General features: G+C 49.8%; 8 protein-coding genes across 8 annotated transcripts; 5 read left to right on the top strand and 3 right to left on the bottom strand.

Annotated features, from left to right (window-relative positions):
- Positions 1-217: 217 nt before the first annotated feature.
- BJY04DRAFT_8034 (uncharacterized protein) lies at positions 218-1,190 on the top strand. Its single transcript, XM_073721107.1, has 2 exons — positions 218-886; positions 946-1,190. The coding sequence occupies exons 1-2, from the start codon at positions 354-356 to the stop codon at positions 1,106-1,108; spliced, it is 696 nt and encodes a 231-aa protein (XP_073574218.1). The 5' UTR covers positions 218-353; the 3' UTR covers positions 1,109-1,190.
- A 1,933-nt stretch (positions 1,191-3,123) lies between these two features.
- BJY04DRAFT_215372 (uncharacterized protein) lies at positions 3,124-4,132 on the top strand (the record flags this gene model as incomplete). Its single annotated transcript, XM_073715459.1, has 3 exons — positions 3,124-3,159; positions 3,321-3,393; positions 3,552-4,132. The coding sequence occupies 3 exons, from the start codon at positions 3,124-3,126 to the stop codon at positions 4,130-4,132; spliced, it is 690 nt and encodes a 229-aa protein (XP_073574217.1).
- A 678-nt stretch (positions 4,133-4,810) lies between these two features.
- Positions 4,811-5,686, bottom strand: BJY04DRAFT_215371 (uncharacterized protein; the record flags this gene model as incomplete). Its single annotated transcript, XM_073715458.1, has 3 exons — positions 4,811-5,427; positions 5,511-5,580; positions 5,651-5,686. The coding sequence occupies 3 exons, from the start codon at positions 5,684-5,686 to the stop codon at positions 4,811-4,813; spliced, it is 723 nt and encodes a 240-aa protein (XP_073574216.1).
- Positions 5,687-6,398: 712 nt separating this feature from the next.
- Positions 6,399-7,201, top strand: BJY04DRAFT_215370 (uncharacterized protein; the record flags this gene model as incomplete). The annotated part of the gene is made up of 2 exons (XM_073715457.1): positions 6,399-6,473; positions 6,527-7,201. 2 exons carry the CDS (start codon positions 6,399-6,401, stop codon positions 7,199-7,201), a joined length of 750 nt encoding a protein of 249 aa, XP_073574215.1.
- Positions 7,202-11,145: 3,944 nt separating this feature from the next.
- Positions 11,146-12,919, top strand: BJY04DRAFT_7937 (uncharacterized protein). Its single transcript, XM_073721088.1, has one exon. It carries the CDS (start codon positions 11,777-11,779, stop codon positions 12,872-12,874), a length of 1,098 nt encoding a protein of 365 aa, XP_073574214.1. The 5' UTR covers positions 11,146-11,776; the 3' UTR covers positions 12,875-12,919.
- A 381-nt stretch (positions 12,920-13,300) lies between these two features.
- Positions 13,301-16,096, bottom strand: BJY04DRAFT_7855 (C2H2 type zinc finger domain protein). Its single transcript, XM_073721076.1, has 7 exons — positions 15,908-16,096; positions 15,826-15,841; positions 15,226-15,752; positions 14,966-15,175; positions 14,870-14,914; positions 14,718-14,819; positions 13,301-14,661 (listed from the first exon to the last, which is right to left on the bottom strand). Exons 1-7 carry the CDS (start codon positions 15,992-15,994, stop codon positions 13,477-13,479), a joined length of 2,172 nt encoding a protein of 723 aa, XP_073574213.1. The 5' UTR covers positions 15,995-16,096; the 3' UTR covers positions 13,301-13,476.
- A 412-nt stretch (positions 16,097-16,508) lies between these two features.
- Positions 16,509-19,179, top strand: BJY04DRAFT_182399 (putative MFS transporter). The gene is made up of 5 exons (XM_073710326.1): positions 16,509-17,488; positions 17,547-17,874; positions 17,926-18,092; positions 18,150-18,826; positions 18,882-19,179. The coding sequence occupies exons 1-5, from the start codon at positions 17,228-17,230 to the stop codon at positions 19,018-19,020; spliced, it is 1,572 nt and encodes a 523-aa protein (XP_073574211.1). The 5' UTR covers positions 16,509-17,227; the 3' UTR covers positions 19,021-19,179.
- On the bottom strand, positions 16,558-17,112 carry BJY04DRAFT_7853 (uncharacterized protein). Its single transcript, XM_073721075.1, has one exon. It carries the CDS (start codon positions 16,995-16,997, stop codon positions 16,710-16,712), a length of 288 nt encoding a protein of 95 aa, XP_073574212.1. The 5' UTR covers positions 16,998-17,112; the 3' UTR covers positions 16,558-16,709.
- Positions 19,180-19,554: the final 375 nt, after the last annotated feature.

Genomic DNA, 19,554 nt, shown 5'->3' with positions numbered 1-19,554 from the left:
AAACACTGCCGGCAGGGACCGAGAGCTCCGCAAGAAACCCGCTTCGCGACCAACTCTCCAATAATTCCACGGATCTATGAGTCTAAGACCCTAAGTCTTCAAATAAACCCCCCGGCTGTGAAAGTTCCGAGAATATTTCATGCATTCCCATCTCCACCCATATTTGTACTCGAGGCGATGTGACACGAAGAAGAGGGGGTTTGACGCAATCTATTATCCAGCAGACTGATTACAAATGCTGGACGCTGGACAAGGCGCGGGGTATAAATATCTTGGACTATCCATGGCAGAGAAGCTCATTCCACATCCACGCCTCTTTCCAAACTAACTAAAAGCTTATCAACGAACAAATAATGTCCAAGCCAATCGCCTTGATCCTCGGAGTCGGCCCTCGCGTCGGGACTTCCATCGCTGCAACATTCGCAAACAAGGGCTACCATGTCGCCGTTGCATCCAGGAAAGGAACCGGTGATAAGACCCCGGAGGGATACCTTTCCCTCGCCGCGGACTTCAGCAACCCGAATTCAGTCCCTACCTTGTTCGACTCCGTTCAGAAATCGTTTGGCGCAGCCCCAGCTGTTGTTGTATACAACGCCGCCAGTCTTACCCCACCACCCGAACAGGACTCTGCTCTCTCCATCCCATCAGACCGACTTGCAGGCGATCTTAATGTCAACACCGTGAGCCCCTATGTGGCGGCCCAGAAAGCCGTTGAGGGGTGGAGCACCCTCCCCGGCGACGTGAAGAAGACATTCATCTTTACCGGCAACATCCTGAATGTCCGCCCCATACCTCTGCCCCTGTTCTTGACCTTGGGTGTGGGGAAATCAGCTACATCCTATTGGATTGGCACCGCAGACCAGACGTATAAGGCGCGTGGGTATCGGTATGTATCCTACCTGGAGAGCGGATCTGGTGAACATGGATGCTGATTAAACCATCTAGATTCTTCTACGCCGATCAGCGCACAGCGGGAGGAGATTCAGTGGGCAATGACGTTGATGGGCCTGCACATGCGGACTTCTATGCCAAATTAGCGGCTCATGAGGGCGACGTCCCTTGGCTTGCTACCTTCGTCCCTGGTCAAGGATATACGAAGTTTGACTGACGGACTCATGACAACCCTCAGCAAGATCCTGTGGTGGGAAAGCCTAGTTGGAGGTTCTCCAATAGTCCAAAGCTCAAAAGCTACAGCCAAGAGCCAATAATCTATATGTTTGAGCCCATGTAGCCTTACTTTCGTCGATCATAAGCGGCGGTGACTAGTCCTTCTTAAAGGATTACTCCATAGATAAGCCGCCCTGTCCAGAGCCCAACGGTGTACTGAAACAGGCTTGCTACGATGAAGCTCCGAAAATAAACTGATGCGTCCCAATTTAGCGTTTGGCGGCCGTGCCTGGTCAGATTACCCATGCGATTAACCGTATGGTGCTGAGCTCGACGGTTTCCATCTTCATCCTGGGTAATATTAGTTAGTTGCGACGGTACATGAGATACCGAAAGACTCAACAAGGTTTGGGGAGCATGAGCTTTTGGAGACTGCATCAGGTGAAGACAGATTCGTCGTTTGCGAATATTAAGTGCCCCTGCTAGCCTTTCTCCCCACGTCAACCACCAGCTTCTTGGTACTACAGAGTCTCCAAAACCCAACTCATCAACAAACATTGAATTAATGCTGTGCTCTACCTGGTTCGGCGCTTCTGAATATATCCATGACATATGAATTGACTAAATATACCTCCGAAGGGTAGCCAGAAAATGCGCGCCGAATATGACCATGATTGAAGATAGTCTAGGGTCACCAAGTCCTCCGCCATGTAAATTCGAGCATCATGCAGATGGAGGTGCCGAAGCTCTGAAATATAGCCAGATATGATTCTTTTCAACAATTTCCATCCAAGTCTAGTTGCGGCGCTTGAGCAAGCGGCTGCTGGCTGAGCCTCCACTCCTCGCTCCTGTCGCCCGGGCTCAACGCGAAACCATTCAATGGAGACAAGGTATGTTCATCTATTTCGATAACCTGGGAGGCCGTCCTAAGATTCCATATCGTGGCTTTTCCACACTATCATAGACGACCAAGGAAGTTATGCCGCACGCGCTGAACAGTACGGACTCAAACTCCAACTTCATCAATAAGGGCTCTAGGAGTCAGTCCAGCCTAGCCGTAAATATCAACATGTATTAGCTTATCTGCTTGCTAGAGACCTAGTATGGTCAATGAATGGAATTCAGGCGCATAGGGAGCATCGAGAGTCGCGGGCGCGTTGGTGGTGTTTTGTCAGTTCCGACATATCCAGATGTTAGCAGCTATCCACCAGGTTTATATACAGGGTGCTCACATTGCATAATCAGGAAGTGAAGTGAGCTATGAAGTCCAATCAGAAACCATGGCGGCATTTGCTGATGCAGCTGAACGGTTGCTAGGTAGTGTTCGGTTTTAGTACCTAGGAGCAAAGGGGAAGCGATATCTGTCAGGGAAAGGCTGACGCCATAGTTCTTGAATTGATACCTACCTACCTAAGGTATGGGCTGTGTTTCTTTCAAAAACTTTGGCAGAAGGCCTCATTACGCAGCTCTGGAGGATACTTAAGTCTCGTCTATTGTGCGTTCTATACTTCAACTCATAAGTAGCGGCACAAGCCGAGTCTTGAAGCTCTACTATCTGGGTACGAGTAGTACTTTTCTTTACAATTGTTCAGAGGGTCCACGGTATCAAGCGGGCGTAGTAACTCCCATTTGACGTGAAAGACATTCTTTGACATCACCTCTCAATCCAGATTCAAGAGTCTACTAGGTACCTAGGTAGCACTCTAAGCTTTGGCCAGTGTTGTTCTAGCCAGCTCTTTCTCCAGTTCTTGGTATAGCCAACACAGCATATCAACTGCTCTCGCTCTTTTTCTTCATCTCTTCTACTACCATTTCCTCCTCGATCTCCCTCCAATTCCAGGCCAAAGTTTCTTCCATCGTCTTCTTCAGTTTCTGCAAACAACCTTGATTGACCCTCCAAGCAATTTACAAAACATCTCCATCTACTCTACTCTATCTTCGCCAGTTCCCACCTCTCTACAGACTCTGAGCAACAACCCCCATCACGAGCTCTACACTCCAAACACAACCACCAAAATGCCTATAAGCTGGGATGACCAGAAAGATGCCAAGGTATGCAGCCCACTACATCCTCATGTCACTCACTCAATATTACCGTCTGTCTGCAAGCCTCTCTCACGAGTCAAGTTCCTTGAGGCTACGGCTCCAGACTAAATCCCCATGACGCCCCTATCCCCAAACAAGCAAGCTAACAGTCTTCTCATCACACCCAGCTTCTCATGGGAATCATCACCATTAGCGGCGCCAAATGCGACTGGAAGGCTGTTTCCGCCTATATGGGACCTGGTAAGTCAAGTTCACTTCTCTAGCGCCCAATCGGAGTCCTTTCAAAGCCGGTCCATTTCAGTTCCCTCTAGCCCTGTGTTGCTGGGCAGCAACGAGCACCACTACGGTCTCTTTTGGTATCTGCTTCAATGAGAAAGATACTTACCAACGGCTTGCAGAGGTTACGCCCATCGCCGTGCAGCGTCGCTTCCAGCGCCTGAAGGAGAAAGCTGCCAGCGACCCCACTCCCGCCACCACGGATGGCAACAGCAATGGGTCTAAAGTCTCCAATGACACTGCTTCTGATGCTGGTGCATCTGTTGCTACCGGTTTGAAGAGAAAGAGGGGTAGACCAGCAAAGAATGCGAACACGGCTGGCTCTGCCGTTGAGAATGAGGAGGATGGTGGACCTAGCAAGGTCGCGAAGGGAGCAAATGGGACGGCAAACGGAGCTGCCACTGCGACTACAAAAGGAAACGGAGCTGGAAAAGGAAAAGGAAACGGGAAAGGGAGAGGAAAGGGAAAGGGAAAGGGAAAGGGAAAGGCTAAGCCCGAAGCCGAGGCTGAGTCTGCTGAGGACGTCAAAATGAAGGACGAAGAATACGAGGAACAGGCTGCTGATGCGGCCGACTCCGGTACCACCGCAGACATCAAGGGTGTTGCTGGTGCCACTGCCGACGAGGACACCACTGCCAACGGCGACGTCAAGATGAAGGACACCACTTCTGCCGGCGAGGAGGAAGAAGAGGCGGTTTGTTAGCCTTGCATTGGAATCTGTTTCCGATACCGGTCTTTTGAGTCTGATCAGAACCTCGTTATGGATGATGATATGGGGTTGTTTCTCGGGGGCGATATGTTTCTGCTTTTGGAGTTTTCCTACTATTTGAGCGGGCAATATGGAAGGGGATTGGCGTTAAGGCTTGACTAAGGGCGCCATAGCTAGCATTTGCTGTATCTACGAGGATAAGATATGAACTAGTATTGCTTATGGATGGAAATTCGATTGAACTGTGCTTTTTCTGTCGTGCGCATCTCTGAGTTGAAAAAAAAAAAAAAAAAAAGAGAAAGAACAGTCATAACACGACGAACGAAGCTATCCTGGAATAAACGCATGGCGAAAGATACCCATCGAGAGCGATATACGCCCTTGGTGTCTGCCTCGTAAATCCAGAAAGACGGCGACAGCAGACCATCTCTAGAACGAGAGAGGTAATGAGAGACCTTCAGAAGGAGCTAGATACTGAAAATCAAATCTAGGACCTCCTCTCACGAAGGTAAATAAGACGGGGAAAGAAAAGAAAAAAGGAAAGGAAATGAACCTCAAAGCAGGATAACAACAGACCCTGTTCTAAAAATAAAAGAGACCAAGTTGAAAGAATCCGACGATACCATGAGGTAGATTGAACCAAAGCTTCAAACCTCTCCTCTCAATCGCCTCTCAAGCATACTCCTCATAGTCTGATGCCGAGCTCTCCGCATAATCCGCCCCGTGGTCACCCTCGCTCTCCTCTTCATCGTCATCACCAAGAGCATTACCATATTCCACCATGCCAAGGAGCGCTGTGGCACGACGAACCCTAGTCTGGCGCTTCTTCGGCTCAGCAGCACCGACACCAACATCAAAAACGTCGTCGTTCTCGACTTGCTCCTGCTTGATATTGAGGGTGCTCCCAGCCCTGACCTCAACTTCTTCGCTGTACTGACGAGACGGGGTAACAGAAGCCTCGGATAGCCCTAAGCCCTTCATCTTCTTAGTAGGCGTCTCGACAACCTCACGCCCACTTTCTTCGAGCTCGGTGGGCTCATTGGTATCTTCCTCCTTGACCCGGGTTGTTTTCATGGCAACGCGCTTACGCTTGCTGGACTCAGAAGTTGAGATTGAAAAACCCTTGTTCTTGCGCGGTGTAGCTGCAGCCGGGCTCTTGGCGCCTTTGCCAATGCTGAAGTGGCCGTCAGTGCCAGAGGCTGAGGCGCTAGACTTGGCCATCTGGCGAATCTTGACGAGGCGCTCGGTGATGGCACGGGGCGTGGGCTTTTGCTGTCCTGGGCTTGGAGCTGTGTGTTGTTAGAAAAGAGGTCTGGGGTTGGATTGGGTTTACACGAAAACAAAGGCGAGAGGGCGAGAGGGGGCAGCGTACTCCATGCTTCTGAGATCTTTTTCACGTCGACTGAGAGGTTATTATTGGTCTCGAGGATTTTGAGTAGGAGCTGTGTGTATTAGTTTGTTTGTTGGTTTTGGAAAATGGGAGGGAGTTTGTTGGACGGATGGGGGACATACTTGCTGGTCCTGCTCGGGAGTCCATCTCATAGGCATTTTGGCAGACTTGAGGGGATAGACTTAGAAAAACGAGTCTATTTGTGGGTTGTTAAGGAGTTTTCTTGATAATCAAGTAGAGAGTCTGTAGACAGAAGTAAAATTGGGCAGGGGTAAAGAGAGGGTACTGATGATGCTCAGGTACTGGGATCTAAGAAAAGGAGGAAGTCGAAGAGAAGGAAAAGTGCTAAGAAGTAGAGGAGAGAAGAAGGGGGGTGGCTAGGAGGGAGAAGTGTGACTCCTGTGTCTGAGAGTACTTGGGTTTACTGTTTGATTCACTACTCTGCCTGTGGCAGGTAACTAAACACGGCGACCTAAAGGTGTGAATGTCTTTTCTCTCACCTATTTCTCTCTTTCCTTTCCTTTACCTCTCTCTCAGCCAACTCTTCCCTTTATCAAGAAGGCTTTGATTCTCCCATCTATTTTGTACTTCCTTAGCCTTGAATCCATCAGGCAACACTCCTCCCAATCCAAGCAGACTCACAAACTCTCCTGAAATACTTCTATTCATTTTCACACCACTCTTCCATTCCAGGGCCTTCATCAGACTGGACCTTTCCTGAACAACTAATTCTCTGCAACATCCGAACAGTTAGTAGCCATCTTACCCGCTGATAGAAGATATGCAGTTTTGCTAACAAATCTTACAAAGATCCCACGCTCTACCCCTCGACTATCCCGAAACCAAGAACACAAGCTGAGAACAAGCACAATGGTCAACTGGAGAGACGCGAATAATCAGTACAGGCTTATAGCCGTGCTGATAGCCTCCCTGCCTAACACGAAGGTACGATACATCTTCGCAGTTCAAAATCGGAGAGTATGACTAACTAAGTATAGCTTGACTACCATATGATGGCCGCCCTCTTTGGTCAAGATGCTACATATGATTCTATCCAGTACCAGTTCCGCGGCTACAAGACTATGGCGACTGAAATCAGGGCCGAAGCCACCGCAAGAGGAGTCAGGCTTACCAACCTCCCGAGCGTGAAAGGCACACGCACTCCGCGAACCCCTGGCTCTCGAAGCGGAGTAACTAAGTCGTCTGCTTCTTCCACCGGAAAGGGTAGGACAGGTGCAACCAAGGATATGGGCACACCTATCAAGCCAGGGTCCCGTAAGGCCTCGGACGCCGTCAAGATGGAAGTCATTCTCATCGATACCGACGATGAAGAAATCAAGGAATTGAAAAGTGATGTCAAGCTCAAAACTGAGCCCGGCATGATTCTTCCTAGCATCGAAAATTCTGACCCCAGCGACGAAGCCAACCACACGCCAGGCTCTATGGTTAGTGTAGTAATCCCCGTGAAGGTTGAGCATCCTTCTACCCCGACCAGAGGCAGGCCTACTGGCCGTACTCGTCGATCCACTGCACCTTCCAAAGATGTCAACGGAGACGAAGACATGTTTAGAAATGAGAGCTCTCCCACTCCCAATAGGGGTCGCGGCCGTCCTCGTGCTCCTCGCCGTGTCGTTGCGTCTGATACTAGCTCTGAGTTCGAGGAGACTGTTTGAGCTCTAGTAATCATTCTCTTCTTTTCAATGTTCTCTTCCAGCACAATCTTGCGTTCTGAATTCCAACTCTACCAAATTAGCTTGGTGATGTGTTCTAGGGCTCGTTTGGATTCGTTCCACCTCAAGGATCTATCGTTTGATATCTTATGCCACGAAGCGCAGCCATTGAAGTTCGTTGGTGTTAGGTTTTTCGGTTAGGACCCGGCACTTCAATAATCCCTTGGGCGATGTAGCAGCTGGTTTGGTGTTAGTTTTCTGCGTTGTCGGTTCTAGAATGAGGTTCATCAATTCTCGTCATTTTTAATGTAATCAGGGTCTCGGAAGACAAGAATTTAGTCCTCATAACCTCGACTCTGATACCAACAGCCTTGTAAATGTATATCTCTAATCGACTCGGGCCGGCCCTGTAGGGACTCCACCGATGGACACAGTGTAAATTGACAATTTGGAATTTTTTGATTCGGAGTTTCAGTTGACATACGTAGCAGAGATCCTGCTTTGTAGGAATAGCTCCCTTTGTTGAGGCGCCTTAGCAAGTATTCCAAGCTCGTTGGTACCACGCAGACTACATAGGAAGCATACATCCATCCTTCTCCCAGTAACTGCAAGTAATCGAAGATGAGCTTTTGATCCCCAACGTTCTGACTTACTATAGCCTCGGCACAGGATAAAAGCTGGGACACAATCTCCTGTACTGCCGCTGTTCCTTCTGCATAGCTCTTGAACGACTGTTTCGCCCATAGGCTTCCCTGGACCTGGTCGACGAATGCAAGCCACAATTTCGCTTACGACACCAGAGATAGCTCTGTGCGAAGAAATCCCGGTGTTATACTTGTAGCATGACATCTCACCCTGCCTTCAAATACAACCTTATATTGCTGAAACGCAAGAATGACACAAAGCTCCGCACTCGCTAGATAGATGCTGAAGGCTTCTTCAAGAGGATCTGGATGCTCGTTTCGCTCGCAGAGAGACGAAAACATACAAATGAAGAAAGTCGTCCCTAGCTGCTCTACATAGATACGGGGTAACCATACTACTAATAACAATAACTCGTCAATAGCACTTACCTTCCTCCTGAAGCCTCGAGAAAAATTATCGGTCCTGAACGAGTCCCGCACGGTGTAGATCAGGAATTGGTGGAAGATCAGGTTATGGCTCGGGAGATACCTTCCTGAGTCATGATGACCATGCTTTTACCAACCATGACAGTATGCCTAAATATAGAGGCCAAAGAATAGAAATGCCGATAGCAGCGCCTGGCAGTGTCTTTCCCTCTAGCCTACAGCTCAGCTTCTTCGCCTACCCCTTATACCAATATGCTTGCACAAGTACTCGTCAAGTTACTTTTGCTGGCTTTGCCAGCACAGAAAACACGGTTAAATTGCACAACAGGAATGGAATAAGCTCTCAGTATGCAGTGGAACCCGAGGGCAGTTGTTGCAAGTCTATATTACATATCAAGTATCGCCTGACCATAGACACAAGCAATCAACCTTTCGATCACTAATTTTCCTCAATGGCGGTTCTCTTCAGCAGCTCAATAATGATCTCAAAGTAATGGAGATCCTAAGTGGCTATCGGTGCGTCATTTGGTAGTAAGTTGTGCCCACCTTGCCAGCAACCGCTCGCCTAGGATACGGGCTAATAAGCCTTTCTATTAACTGCAAAGAGAGACATACAAACTCTATTGGTGGATTTCCACAGATTAGTCAAGTCTGCTATCATAATTATCCGAACGATCTGTATCATGACTGGGCAAAGAAAGCCTCCTCTTTCAAATGTTGTCCAGCGGGCCCAGATCCGGGTTGGTACGCAGGGTCAACCCCGCACTGCACTTGACGTCGGCTGTGGTATGGCAGAGCTGGGTCTGATGGGGTTTGAGGCTGGCGTAGTGAGGATAAAATGGGTGGAATGAGGGCATGAGTCTTGAGGCACGATGGTGTGCTTGATTGTTTATATAGCATTCGAAAGCACGGGCATCCGTTAGTCCACAAATCTACACAAGAGTCTCTTCATCCATATATTATCGTCTGCTGATACAGTCCTGGGACTTTAAGGACAAAGGAATAGAGTTAGCAACGCCCATGTTTGAGGGTACTGAGTCTCCGGTCAAGATGCGAGTGGTACGGCGCCACTCGTTCAAGACGCCTGTGCTTTTCTTCGCCCATGATTTTGTACCTGGCCGAAGACCTACCTAAGCACCCCTCGTCGTAAGAGACCTAGGGTCGCGATTCACCTCTATATGTGCGATTGTGCACCAACGCATGCTCAGACAGGAGGTGACTGAGAGGAGTCAAATATGTCTTGAGCTGCGCAAGTTGATTAGACGTCTGACCGAGTCACCCATCTATTAGAACCTTACAGCGCCGGAGCTACTTCTACCTCCTCGTTTCGCAAGTTGAGTCCGTAATGAACTGTTCTATCGTGGCGAGCCTTTGAAGGCTGCGCCGCAGCGTTCCAAAGTTACATTCATGTCTTGGCCGCAGCAGCTGAGCCCTTGGCGCTAGGTAAAACCTGCTTTTTACTGGTCAGGGGCATCAGATTGAAGCTACAGGCACATCGCCAAGTCTTTCTTGGCTGGGTGGCAGTAGTAGTAACAAGAGGACAGAATCACATAGTCTCTTTGGGACTCCAAGGCCTCTGATGGTCGATTAGGACTATGTACATGCTATTCATTCTTGGCTATTACCAGTATTATATACTAACTCAAGTATTCTCCGTATGGATGCAGAAAACTACTCTTTAAATCAAGGCAGAGGCAGAGGCATGCTCTACGCCGATCTAATAGTGCGCAGTTGCGTGACAATGCACCCCAGCACCTGCTGTAAATTCACCTCCGAGAGATCCGACAGCCCTCCGGGCTGCAGATTGACCTTCGCGTCAACGGGCAGCTTGTCGACAAGGGCCGCAACGAGGTCCACAATCGGCGACTTACGCAGATTACCATCGTGCCTCAAGACTCATGCTCTCATTGCGACCATTTTATTCTCACAGGCTACCTAGGTAGTCATATACCGACGATCTATGGGATCTATACTATGAACTTGATCGCAGTGATGATCCGTATACTCTATACTCTGTACATGGAATCTGTGGATTTGACCAAGATTGCTATCTGCACAAAATCGCCCCAGAATGACGGCATAAGTATCTAGATTTGCCGATCTGAGCCTGTGGAAGGTTCACTTTCCAAAATCCAGATTAGTTAGCAATAGCAATCTACTCTCCCGGGCTGGTTCCGTCGAAGTTGGTAATGATCTCACGTGCACTCACTCACGATTTAGCGTCTATCACCGGTAAAGCAGCAGCACATTCATCTTAGCCACATTCGCAATGGTGGCTTAAGTACGGCTGAGCAAACGGTTTTATAAGAGACAACCTCACATGACAGAGTCCAAACAGAGGCCGAAGCGGATCAGCAGTCGTGCCTGAAAATGAAATCCATGCCCTGGGAGCTACAATGACGCGTTATCACCATAAGTAGAAGAAGCAGGCAGTGATGGTCGACAACCGAATCCTCTGCACTGGATGCAGGTATGGAATTATAGAATGTCCGTAGGCAGAGACTCGGGAACTAGACCGTGACGAGAGGAACGCGGGGGTTTCTAGCCCTGTCGCAACAATATCCGAGCAAGACATCGTCAGTTCATTAATTGATCGTTTTCGGTGAGAAACACTCCTTGGTCCAGTGGCAATTTATTACCATAGCCTTTCTCTTTTTGCCTACCAACTCGAAGGCCCAGGCGACTGTGGATGTTCTTGACAATTGCCACCCCGGATATTCCGGTTGACGACCGGCTAATGATCCTACAATCATGTCGGCTTACCGGAGATTTTCTAGTAATCTTGATCAGCCTAGCAACTTGTGGAGGAAATTTAGGGCTCGAAATGTACCCCTGCTAGGCTATAGGCAATATTCCGAAGCAATTGACAGGCTGCAACATGGCCGAGGCTGGATAGACCCACGTCTTGGTGATATAGGGGGTTGCCAGCCAAAGCAAGTCTGTCCGACGTGACCCCGAGGCAGGCGGTGGTAGACTTCAATGATAAATCACGAACTGGACGGATGAAAGAGTACAAGTGTGACACTGGACTGGCAAGTTGCAAGATCCTTGAGGAGAAAGACGGTGTGTAAGCGGGCGGAGCCGCATCTCCGAGCCCGAATTATATGTCCGGGGAGATTGCCAGTTGCAATTTGTGGAACGTCAACGGGGATCGGATCTCTGAATCGGAGCCCGATCAGTCGATGGATGACACGCCACGCCACTTGCAGAGTTGCAGCAAGGAAGAATCTTGTAGAGTAATTGCTTGGTGGATGATTTAGAAGGGTCAGGGTCGGTGTCGGTGTCGGTGAGAAGCGATCACGTGGTGCGTCTCCTGACGCGGAGAATACGCGCCTTTCCCTTTCCTCGCTTTTCCGAGGTGGCGGGGATTTTTCAGCCCATCCATCCACTTCCCTGTTCTCTCATGCAACCCAACTACTTCCTCCCTCTATCTTCCTCTCTTGCTTCGGGTTCGATATTTCCATCTCGCGACCGGACAAGAAGGAGGCTAGGAGGAAGAGGATGAGCCATGGAGACCGGAATCACTGTCTTTCATAAGGATGAAACACTGAAGAAGCAAAAGGAGGCCGCCGCCCGAAAGCCGAAGCGAGGTCCGCTCGACGTCAACGAACAAATCGCCCTGATCAAAGTTTGCGAGAAAAGGGCAAAATTTAAGGAAATATCCGACATCTCATCCTCAAAGTTCTGGACTGGAATTGAAGTCGCTCTCGAGAGGGAGATTGGCCGCCGCTACTCACACTATTCGTGCCGTCGCCGCATCATCGACTTCCTCGCACAACGCTCCGTCTACCATGAAGCCATCAAGAACGGAGAACAACCACCTTTTCAACTCTTGGATCCGGAAATCCGCACGATGCTAGACACGTGGAAGGAAATGGACGAATTCAAGGAACAACTGGAAAAGGAGAAGGCCCTAAGCCAGCTGGTTGGCCATGACCCGGAAGTTCCGCAGTCCAACAAACTCAAACGAGTCGCCGATTGGGTCAGGAGCCTTCCGGACCCGGAGCCTCATTCAGTACTCACTCCGCCTTCTACCGATACATCCCACACTCCAGTCAACAAGGAAGAGGCCTTGGCTCTCTGGGCCCGATACCAAGACCGGGCAAATGCACGGGCTAACCATCTTCGGACGCTGAATCATGAGATGGCCAGCAGCCGACAGCTCTTATCGAACATTCAAAACCAATTAAATTCGACGCTTCAAGATCCACGTGCCATGCAGGTCCTAGCGGGCGTAAAGAGGCCTCGTGAAGAGGATGAATCATCAGCAGATCGACTTGCACAACGCCCCCGGACGCAATTGACCGACCAAGAGTCAAATAAACCGGTATTGAAGCAAAGCCCCGGCAATTCCCACGTTTTACCGCGCATTGAACACCAGCAACCGCCTCCGCCTTTACGAAATACAGTTGAGACCGTCTTCGGCAAATTCTGGGAGAGTATGCTACCATACTTCAAGGAACGAGCCATGAAAGACGGCTTGAACATCACAACTTCCGAGTCGATAATGCACGAGCTTTTCAAAGAAGTTGGCTCCGCCTTGACTCGAGCGTTTATAAAGCTTGAACAGAACGCACGACCTGCACCTCATAACCATCTCCTCTGAGCGTTGACCTGACTCAATTCCGAGCACCATACATCACATTACGCCACACTTTCCTATCAATCGAGCCACCAAGCCTCTTCTCATAACGTCTTCAGCATTTCCTGTCCTGTCTCACGCCTTCATGCATCGTTCTGCCTCTTGTACTGGTTTTGTTCATCTGCTTTCTTAGACTGCATAGAGTCGATACCCTTTGTTTTTGGGTCGGTTTTTTTTTTTCTGGGTTAATTGTCTTCGTTTTCGAGCATTGCATATTTGTCTCGCGTCAACGTCCATATCCATATACTTCTTTATCTGTACATACAGCTGGCATTAGGTCTTCCTGAACTGAAGATTTTATGCATCAGATTTTATGCATCAGTTCTAAATTGAATAAATCTTTGAATAAATCTGGATAACTCATCCCGCTTAGAAGAGTCCTTGTCATGATATCATGCTTGTCGAAAAGCCCGCGCCGATTGGATATAGATATTTGGTTGCGTGGCTTGTGAGACCTTTGATGATCTCCCTACCACCAAAAACGCCCTTCTTCATCCCCATACTCCGAAAATAAACCCAAAGAACCAATCCCAAATTCCAGATTTACCACCAAGAGGCAACTAACCTTAATGACATAGCGTAATCCATTGGTTCACAATCTCCTCCATATCCAACGCAATCCCCCACTGGCTAATCAAACACCGAAACAACTTTTGCATCGAATTCATCTCATACAGCAAATTCCTGACCGCCGCAACACCCTTCGGCGAATCTGTCTTCCCCTCAGCCACAAACCGACTCGTCTCGGTGCCCGTTGACGGCCGGGTGGTGTCACAGCCAAGATAGAGGTCTGTGTGGGAAAGCAGTGCGTCTTGCCAGACAATTGTGCGGGGGAGGTGGATATTGGCTACACCAGCGAGGGCGAAGACGACGTAGACCGTCGCTGCGGCAAAAAGTGCAGATGGCATGTGGATGACGTGGGCGCGGCCACGGGGTAATTGCTCGATTATGTCTTGGATGGCGATTGCGTGGAGAAGGGCGCGACGGGCGTCTTCCGTACTGACCCATTTGAGCATGTCGAAGCCAGGGCGGAGGGTTCGAGCACCCCCGGAGACGTGCTGGGGAATATCGTAGCGGGAGCAGACGTGGCGGCAGAGGACAGTGGAGTTAATCATTGTGTCGAGGCAGATCGTGTGCCAGCGGAGAAGGACTTCGAGGCGCTCTGATGAGGAGAGATGGATGCTCATGGTTATGGTTTCGTGGACTTGGGCTAGTGCTCTCCGAACGTCTGAACGGTCTGGGACACCGACAGCGGAGAGGTCGAATTCGTCCGAGTCTGTGACGAGCGACTGTAGGCCTTCTAAGATGACGCGGAGGGAGAAGGCGGATAACTGGTAGTCGAGGGCTCTGAAACTACCGGTGGGCGGGAAAAGAGAGCGGAAAATCAGTCGGAAGGAGGGCTGTTCGGCTTTCTGAGAGCGCATGTGAGTCAACCACTCGTCTGAATTGTTGGCGTCGAACGCTGCTTCGCTGCTGGGCAGTGTGAGTGGATTGGCGACGTGGCGGGTGGAGGCTCCATCCCCAGACATTTGTGCAACCAACCCATCGAGAATATAGTATGCTAGCAGGGCACGCTGCTGGATCTCTCTTGCAGCCCAGGTTCGCCAATTGTGCTCCTTGTCGGAGCTAGGTGTGTCGGGAAACGGCAGATCCTCTAATGAGAAGGGTTCACAATCGGACATGCCGCAATGTCGTGCCCAGAAGAAACCGAGAGGGCGGAATACCTGACTCGTGGTACGAATAGCCCGGTTCTGTGCCACAACCATATGATCAGTCTATGAAGACCATGCCATACTCCGGTGCATACCTTTGACAATGCTCCATAGATTTGCCCTAAAAGTGCAGTCAGAAGAAGTTGCACGCCGTTGCAAGCGTCGTACGGTCCGCGGTGAGTTATCAACGATTGCCACTATATCGGTTAGCATTGATGATCTGTACTACTATTGTTCCTAGACATACCGAGGTTGAGACGGCCGTATGTGCTAACCTCCACAGCGCTTCGCCCTGGTGAAACATTAGATGCGGTAGCCTGCAAGCTTTAACATCGGTACATACCTTGGCGACCGAGTCTTTTGGGCCAAGATACAGTGATCCCAGCGCCATTGCATTTAGAAGCAGAGGATGAGTGCAGTCTCGAAACACAAAGGTCGCTCGATGTAGGATGGGAAACGTAGGAATAAACCGCACAAAGAACATGTGCAGGCATTCGTCTAGGAATACGGATGTGATTGAAGTCGCCTTGATCGCAGCAGTCACGCTGGAGGACTATCTGACTGTCAGATACAGAATCACTATCGGAGGCCTACGTGTCTTACCGAGCTTGTCACCATGTCTGAAACGTTCCGTACTGCCTGATGGCTCCCACCAGAAGGGATTGTACCAATCGATGAGGCTCTATCATCAAATGAGTTTGGAGATCCAAAGTCCATGCCACTGACATCCTGGACTACTGGAGGAATTGGCAGAGATCCAAGTGGTATCTGCCATTGTTCCGAGGAGTCCGAGGACATAATACTCTGGAACAAATCCTCCGAATCGGGCCATATTAGGGCAAAATCGAGGTCTGAAGCCACAGCTTGTAGATTTACAGCCTGCTGGGCATCAGATGTCCCCCATCCTTGACCTGGTGCAGGAGTTGAGATATTAACCTCCACCGGGGCTCGTGTAGGTTCCCAAGGGAAAGTATCCAAATGATTCACTTGGGGCACTGGAAGTGACTGGGGTCCTTGTGCCTGCTTGGTAACTGCGGCGCGGGTATGTAATTTCTCATGGCGGGTCAAAGCATCTTGGCGTGCAAATGGCCGCCGGCACTCCTTGCAAACGAATGGCTTAGAGCCGGTATCTTCGTCATATCGAGTCAGTGCTGAATTATCGGCATATCGAGGGCATTGATAGTTGTTTCTAGGGGTCCTTACGGCAACGTTCGTGTCTCTAAATGCCGGATTAATATGACAGTCTCCACTACCGGGGAAAGAATACACCGAAGGCATGACTAACTCTTAGATGTTCAGCTTTGGAGAAGCCCTTTGCACATACACGACATATCAGGGGCTTTGCTCCTGGTGAAGTGGCTGTTTGTGGCATATCTCAGAGCTTAACGAAGAGGAAAGGGGTCGGATAGTAAACACCCACAAAGCACTCCATTAGACTTACTTCAAGAGGACAAACCTGGGGGTGGAGAGCAACGCAAGAGGCATATGAAGCTCGAGATGCTGATGAAGTACCTTTTGCAGAGTGGGATGGATTGTGGGAGCAATTGTGGGGGCTGTGGGAAGGCGTGGCGTTCTCGATGGCTGAATCTCTTGGCGCCTTCGCCTTTTCCAAGTGCCGACTTTGCTCCCGACTTTCTCTCCTTTCTTCATCGGGTTTGATGCTTGTCTCTTCGCTTGGAATCGCTGCTTGGCATGCTTCGGCTACGGTTTCGGATTCCGGAGGTCAATTTTGTACTCTCTTCCGTCGGGATTGGTCCCGAATCCAGTATCACGGTATGCGGTGATGCCCTCCTTAGAGTCCTTACGCAAGGTTGTCAGCATCTACGCTGATTCAAGTCTGCATGGGGACTGGCACCTGTCAATCTCGCCTAGTTGTGTCCATCATCCTCTCTCAGTGGTCCTTTCGACATCGATCGTCGGCCTCTCCAGCCTACATTGACTTTCTTCACAACGTCCTGCCGTCTATCACATTTCAATCACTTATGGCTCCGATAGGTCGAAAGCCGAGCGTTCTCATGGCTCAATGCTGATTCGTACCGTGGCTACTCCCCTTTTTAGCCGAGCGTCCAAAACCAATGATTCGCTTCTCAAAACAATCCTACCCCGAGATGGCAATTCGGGCCACTAGTCATTCGGAATAGGTTCCATAATCGCTCCAAGGCCTCGTCAGCGGCAAAAGCCTCGGCCGTATTGCCCAGGGCATCCACAATAGTGCGGAAATGTGATATCTGACTCGCCGATGCGATGGAGACCCCCATGTCACGCTCTCCGCGAGATTTTCCCCAACAGGCTGGAGTAAGCACGGGTCCACAAAGGCAGATACCCCCCGGGGAGAACACCTGTAACCATACGGCCGTGATAGGCCAGCTAGCCATTCCCCAGCAGAGATCGGGAAATCCGACCCCTTCAGCATCCGGTGAAGGAGGCTTGGGTCCTTGCTTAGAAACGTCAGTCTCACAACACTTCTTCTTATTCCTTCTAGCACCCAGGGTCGTGATCGAAACCGCTCCTGTCTTGACACCCTGAGTATTCCTCGAAGGGAGTCAGCTTTCAGCAGCAGAGTATTCCTGAAACTTCAAGTGACTCCTCTTTATACTCATTCAAGATGTCTGCATCTATGGAAATGCAACCTACCTACGATGTGGAGGGGGCTCCAGAGACGGAGAACTCTCAACAACTGCCAAAGAATGGGGTTGACCTAGTAGAGAGCACAGAGACCGGTATACCGTCAAAATACTCGGACATACTAGCCTCTCGTCTCTCACCGGCACACCGTGATTTTCTCATGGAGCGTCATGGTACTCTGGAGCTAGATCCCATCCCCAGCATGGACCCTGCGGATCCTTACAACTGGCCATCGTGGAAGGTGAGTGTTTCGTGTCATGGGATCCAGTGATGCTCTAGCTGACTTTCATTCCATCTAGAAAGTCGCAAATCTCATTCTAGTAGCCTTCCACGCATGCATGGGAACATTTGCTGCCGCGGGTATCATCCCTGCTTATGCACTTATCGCTGAAGACTTCGGCGTTAGTCTTCATCAAGTGACGTATTTAACGTCCTTACAAATTGCCATCCTGGGTGGTGCTCCTCTATTTTGGAAGCCGCTTTCGAATCGATATGGACGCCGTCCGATTTTTCTTCTTTCCTTGATTTGTAGTTTGGTCTGCAATGTCGGGTGTGCAAAGTCTCCAGACTATGCCTCAACTGCCGCTTGCAGAGCCTTGCAGGCATTCTTCATCTCCCCTGCTTCAGGTATGTAATGAGCTACTCTAACAAATGTGCGGTTCTGATTCTGTTCAATAGCGATCGGTAGTGGTGTCGTGATGGAAACATTTTTCAAGAAGGATCGAGCAAAGTACATGGGTGTCTGGACTCTGCTCCTCACACTTGGTATTCCGTGCGGACCTTTTATTTTTGGCTTTGTGACTTACCGCGCTGGGTATATCTGGATTTATTGGGTCCTGGCGATCGTAAGCTTCTTTCCGGGTATTCCCTGCTTCTCAGCACATTTTCTAATAACAGGACAGGTTAACGGAGTCCAATTTATTCTTTACCTTTTTCTGGGTCCTGAAACGCGATACATTGGCGGAAATGAGGACCCCAAAGAGCCCGCATGGAAGAGAGAGTATCTTAAAATCCGTCGGATTGATCGAACTCCTATTCACTGGTCCGAGTTCATCAAACCGCTAGGATTGTGCTTCCGTCCGTGTGTCATGGTACCTGCTGCAGCGTACTCGATGATTTTCCTTCTGAGCAACGTCTTGGCTACCGTCGAGGTGCCGCTCTTGTTGCAGGAAAAATTCGAGCTCAACACCGAGCAATTAGGTCTGCAATTCTTGGGTCCTATCATCGGTTCACTTATCGGCGAGCAGCTAGGTGGCCGCACATCCGATCTTTGGATGAACATGCGCGCCAAAAAGTCTCAGCGCAAGCCGGAGCCTGAGTTCCGTCTCTGGCTCAGCTATCTCGGTTATACCTGTTCCATTGTTGGTATTATCGTTTTTTTGGTGTGCACTGAGAAGGCCAAGCAAGGACAGTGGAACGTTGCTCCAATCATTGGCATTGCTATCGGAGCTGCCGGTAACCAATTGGTGACAACCGTCCTTATCACCTATGCGGTGGATTGCCACCCCGAAGATGCTTCTAGCGTCGGTGTGTGTATCACGTTTGTCCGTCAGATTTGGGGCTTCCTGGGGCCGTTCTGGTATGTTCCGTCCTCGTGTAGTTTTCCCACATCGCTTTCGCTAACAGGTAAGCAGGTTTCCGGGAATGTTCGAGAACGTCGGTATTGCTGCGAGCGCTGGTGTCTGCGTGGCATTGATGGTTGGAGCCAGTGTTTTGCCAACAATCTTCTTGCAATTCAAGGGACGCTCGTTCCGACCGGTTGCGAAGGAGTAGGTGTGTGTCTAAATTTTATGCCGTCAAATTAGTATGCGGGTGAGGTGGATGGTAATCAAAAACTGAGGTCAGGTAGGCGTCTAGACATAGAGCAGTAGCTAGGAATAGAGACAGAATAGAAGGAGAGACAAGTATCCAGATCAATTGGGGTTTATTAAGAATTCTTGACGGATAAACACTTACTTTGCAGCTGGCTAGCGTCCTTGCAGCACATAATCTGGTGCGAAATTGCAGGGCTGTAGGATCAGACCACCCGATCTCGGGATCCTGGTCGGCTGGCCGAGATGAGGCCAAAGTAAGAAACGTCGGGAACTTGGCAGGGGAGCTTATTGTTGCTGACTCCTTGGCTCCGGAAATGCCCCCGGGCTTTGAATTGCTCAGTCCTATCCTAGGCACTGCCTGAGGTAGACTCTTATATCTTCTAGAAAGTCTGAGAATTCTGCGTGGAATGCTCATTATCATCCGCTGCGAAGTTCTACAAAGAAATTCGCGATACCAGCGGATGTGATTTTGCCCGCAGAGGGTAAATCTATA

This window comes from Aspergillus karnatakaensis (genome assembly GCF_047715665.1).
Source record: "Aspergillus karnatakaensis strain CBS 102800 unplaced genomic scaffold BJY04scaffold_10, whole genome shotgun sequence".
NCBI lineage: Eukaryota > Fungi > Ascomycota > Eurotiomycetes > Eurotiales > Aspergillaceae > Aspergillus > Aspergillus karnatakaensis.
Note: the sequence above shows the minus strand (reverse complement) of the source record. Positions and strands in the feature narration are given on the sequence as shown.

Coding starts and splice junctions, on each gene's coding strand:
- BJY04DRAFT_7937 (XM_073721088.1), top strand. CDS start 11,777: ATGGAGACCGGAATCACTGTCTTTCATAAGGATGAAACACTGAAGAAG.
- BJY04DRAFT_182399 (XM_073710326.1), top strand. CDS start 17,228: ATGTCTGCATCTATGGAAATGCAACCTACCTACGATGTGGAGGGGGCT. Junction 17,489..17,546: donor ACAACTGGCCATCGTGGAAG/GTGAGTGTTTCG, acceptor CATTCCATCTAG/AAAGTCGCAAATCTCATTCT. Junction 17,875..17,925: donor CTTCATCTCCCCTGCTTCAG/GTATGTAATGAG, acceptor TCTGTTCAATAG/CGATCGGTAGTGGTGTCGTG.
- BJY04DRAFT_8034 (XM_073721107.1), top strand. CDS start 354: ATGTCCAAGCCAATCGCCTTGATCCTCGGAGTCGGCCCTCGCGTCGGG. Junction 887..945: donor TATAAGGCGCGTGGGTATCG/GTATGTATCCTA, acceptor TAAACCATCTAG/ATTCTTCTACGCCGATCAGC.
- BJY04DRAFT_7855 (XM_073721076.1), bottom strand. CDS start 15,994: ATGCCACAAACAGCCACTTCACCAGGAGCAAAGCCCCTGATATGTCGT. Junction 15,176..15,225: donor CAGACATGGTGACAAGCTCG/GTAAGACACGTA, acceptor ACAGTCAGATAG/TCCTCCAGCGTGACTGCTGC. Junction 14,820..14,869: donor ATACGGCCGTCTCAACCTCG/GTATGTCTAGGA, acceptor TAACCGATATAG/TGGCAATCGTTGATAACTCA.
- BJY04DRAFT_7853 (XM_073721075.1), bottom strand. CDS start 16,997: ATGGCTAGCTGGCCTATCACGGCCGTATGGTTACAGGTGTTCTCCCCG.